The sequence below is a fragment of the Montipora foliosa genome, chromosome 9 (genome assembly GCF_036669935.1).
Source record: "Montipora foliosa isolate CH-2021 chromosome 9, ASM3666993v2, whole genome shotgun sequence".
Classification (NCBI taxonomy): domain Eukaryota; kingdom Metazoa; phylum Cnidaria; class Anthozoa; order Scleractinia; family Acroporidae; genus Montipora; species Montipora foliosa.
Genome location: NC_090877.1, coordinates 49,403,024 through 49,405,523, shown reverse-complemented (window position 1 = coordinate 49,405,523; position 2,500 = coordinate 49,403,024). Strand labels below are relative to the sequence as shown.

General features: G+C 39.1%; 1 protein-coding gene across 1 annotated transcript in view; it reads left to right on the top strand.

Annotated features, from left to right (window-relative positions):
- Nucleotides 1–758: 758 nt before the first annotated feature.
- The window catches only part of LOC137971920 (cartilage matrix protein-like), a 3,772-nt gene continuing 2,030 nt past the window's right edge, over nucleotides 759–2,500 (top strand). The window contains exons 1-2 of the mRNA XM_068818659.1: nucleotides 759–818; nucleotides 2,462–2,500. The exon at nucleotides 2,462–2,500 is cut by the window's right edge and continues 13 nt beyond it. Coding sequence (XP_068674760.1) covers nucleotides 759–818; nucleotides 2,462–2,500 — 99 coding nt within the window. The remainder of the gene's footprint in view (nucleotides 819–2,461) is intronic.

The following is a 2,500-nucleotide window of genomic DNA, read 5'->3' as shown; positions in this document are numbered from 1 at the left end:
GTAGTTTGCTCCTCTGCACTCACACATCATTGCCGGCGTTAAATATTTGATGTTTAGGTACACACTCATGATAATGCCTTCATGGCTACTCATACCCCACAGGCACTTTATTACAGTATTTTATGGGGTCAAATTCGCATTTCTGCCGGAGTGTTGTCCATTTATCTGTTCTAATATGGTATGTGGGTTGGTTGCAAGACTTATTAACCGTAGTAGTTATCTCAGATTATTGAAGTGCTTTGGAAGCAAAGGAGAAGAGTAGCTAGGGAAAAAAACAACAAATATTATAGACCACTGCTATTCCTGAATTATATAAACGACATTGCATGATCTTTCACTTTCATCAAGCTCTAAATTGAGACTTTCTGCTGATGATACTATAATTGTACAACTAACTACATGTCATCTTTTCAGGATGCAGAGAACTTGCGAAGGGACCTGAACGTTCTAATTACGTGGGCCACTACTTGGCAACTTTCATTCAATCTTAAACTGAAAATGTAATGTTTTAAAGATATTAAGGTCTAACTCGCCGATAATATTGAACTATACTGCTCGAGGACTTTCGATCCCTTTAGTCTCATATTATCCTTACTTAGTTGTTAAATTAACTTCCAATCTTAGCTGGTCCCGACATATTAATATAACGACTAAACAATCAAATCAAACGTTAGCTTTCTAAAGAGGAACTTGAAAATTGGTCGCAAATAGTCAAGGAGAGGGCATATAAACTCCTCACAAGATCACATTTATAGAATATGCCAGTAGTGTATGGTACCCATACCTTGCTAAGGACACTGATTCTGCAATTAGAGAAGGTACAGCGCCGATTAGCACGATGGGTTAAGTCTTGTTACTCAGGGTCCCCGGGAGTTGTTACGAAGTTACTTGACATGTTGGAATGGTGCCCCTTCAGGGGAGTCGATTAAATACAAGATAAATAATATGATCAGCCTCCCTATACCAGCCAATGTGACTCAGAAACAGGGAGTTACGAGGCAGGTCCATCCCGGTTACCCATGATAAGTTTATTAAACTACACCGAATCTTCTAGCAATGTTTGCAAGTATAGTTTTGTATCTAGAATTGACGGCCACAAAGGTATGGAATAACGTAAGCAATGATATTATTGAAGCTGCTTTCGCTAAATACTCCGTTATCGACATGGAATAACCCCCTTTCTTTCTAATATTTATCAGGTCTACTGTATTTATTGTATAATTTATTGTATTTATGTATTATTTTTAAGCTGTGACTAGACAGCTGACCAATTCACGTTAGCCTGCAAGCAGGCTCTTCCGTTCAAAATGGCGCGCGCTCGAAATATCCTCTTCCGTTGGCGTTTCGAGCGTGCGCCATTTTCAACGGAAGAGCCCGCTTGCAGGCTAAATTCATGTGTATGGGAAAACCTTTGTGGTTAAGTATAGAATAATGTGACTCATGTGACAGGACTGAAGTTAATCCCTCATGGTCGGGTGGGGTTGTTATGTGGATGCCGAGACCATCGAGACGTACCAAGTTCACTTCGGAAAATACCATAATACTCTTTTTTTGTCCCCCCAAAATTTGAATAAGCATTGTTTTTGTTTTCTCTTGGGACCATTGTAAGTCCCAAGAGAAACTGGAAATGGTATTATGGTATTTTCCGAAGTGGCCAAATATGTGATTGTCTCTTGTAGACATCATATGCCCCATAATGCTTTTCATTATTATTTTTTTTTAATCGGAATACTAATATCTAACGAAATACTGACCATTAACCTCTTTAGGAAACAAAATCTAGTAGTAATTATTGATTATGAAGTGCGTTCTTTGGGAGAACTCACAAGACGAGCCGAGATGCCATGAAAGACGACGCATTTTATATGTAAAGAACGTGTCTCAAAAGTATTCGGTATGCTAGGCTGTGCAATGTGGCTAAAAATGCATGGAAAGTTTAGAATAAAGAGGTGATGACATTTCAGGGACCGTGGAGTACGCTTGAATGTGGGAGGCAACTAAATAACACTGCAAGAAGAAGTGGGGGGGGGGGGGGGCTATACTTCCCAGCCCCTCCCTATCCGCGGCCCCTGTATTTGTTAAAATCTGGATTTTCTTGAAATTGTCTGAAAGAGTATTACTAAGAAATGTCCTATGCTAAAAATCAGTGCATCTGTGCAAATACAATCACGAGTTGCTCGATCGCATTCAAGATGACGCTAAAGACGCAGACGAGCGAAAACGAACACCTAGGCACGGGATGACCAAGATTAGAAATGTCGAACGCAATTAAAAAGAAAATGTAATGACTATTATTTGAATTTATTATTATTTGCACTGGTGTTGATTGAACGAAGCGTTTCTTTTAGAGTCCTCACTTTGCATTATTTTAACCTCAAATTTCCCAGATTCAATGACACCCTTTAACGATAGATTGCCTTAAGACATCTTTTACTAGCAAGACAAATTGCTCATGTTTCAGATGATGAAGTTTCAAGCCATACTTCTATTTCCCTTGCTG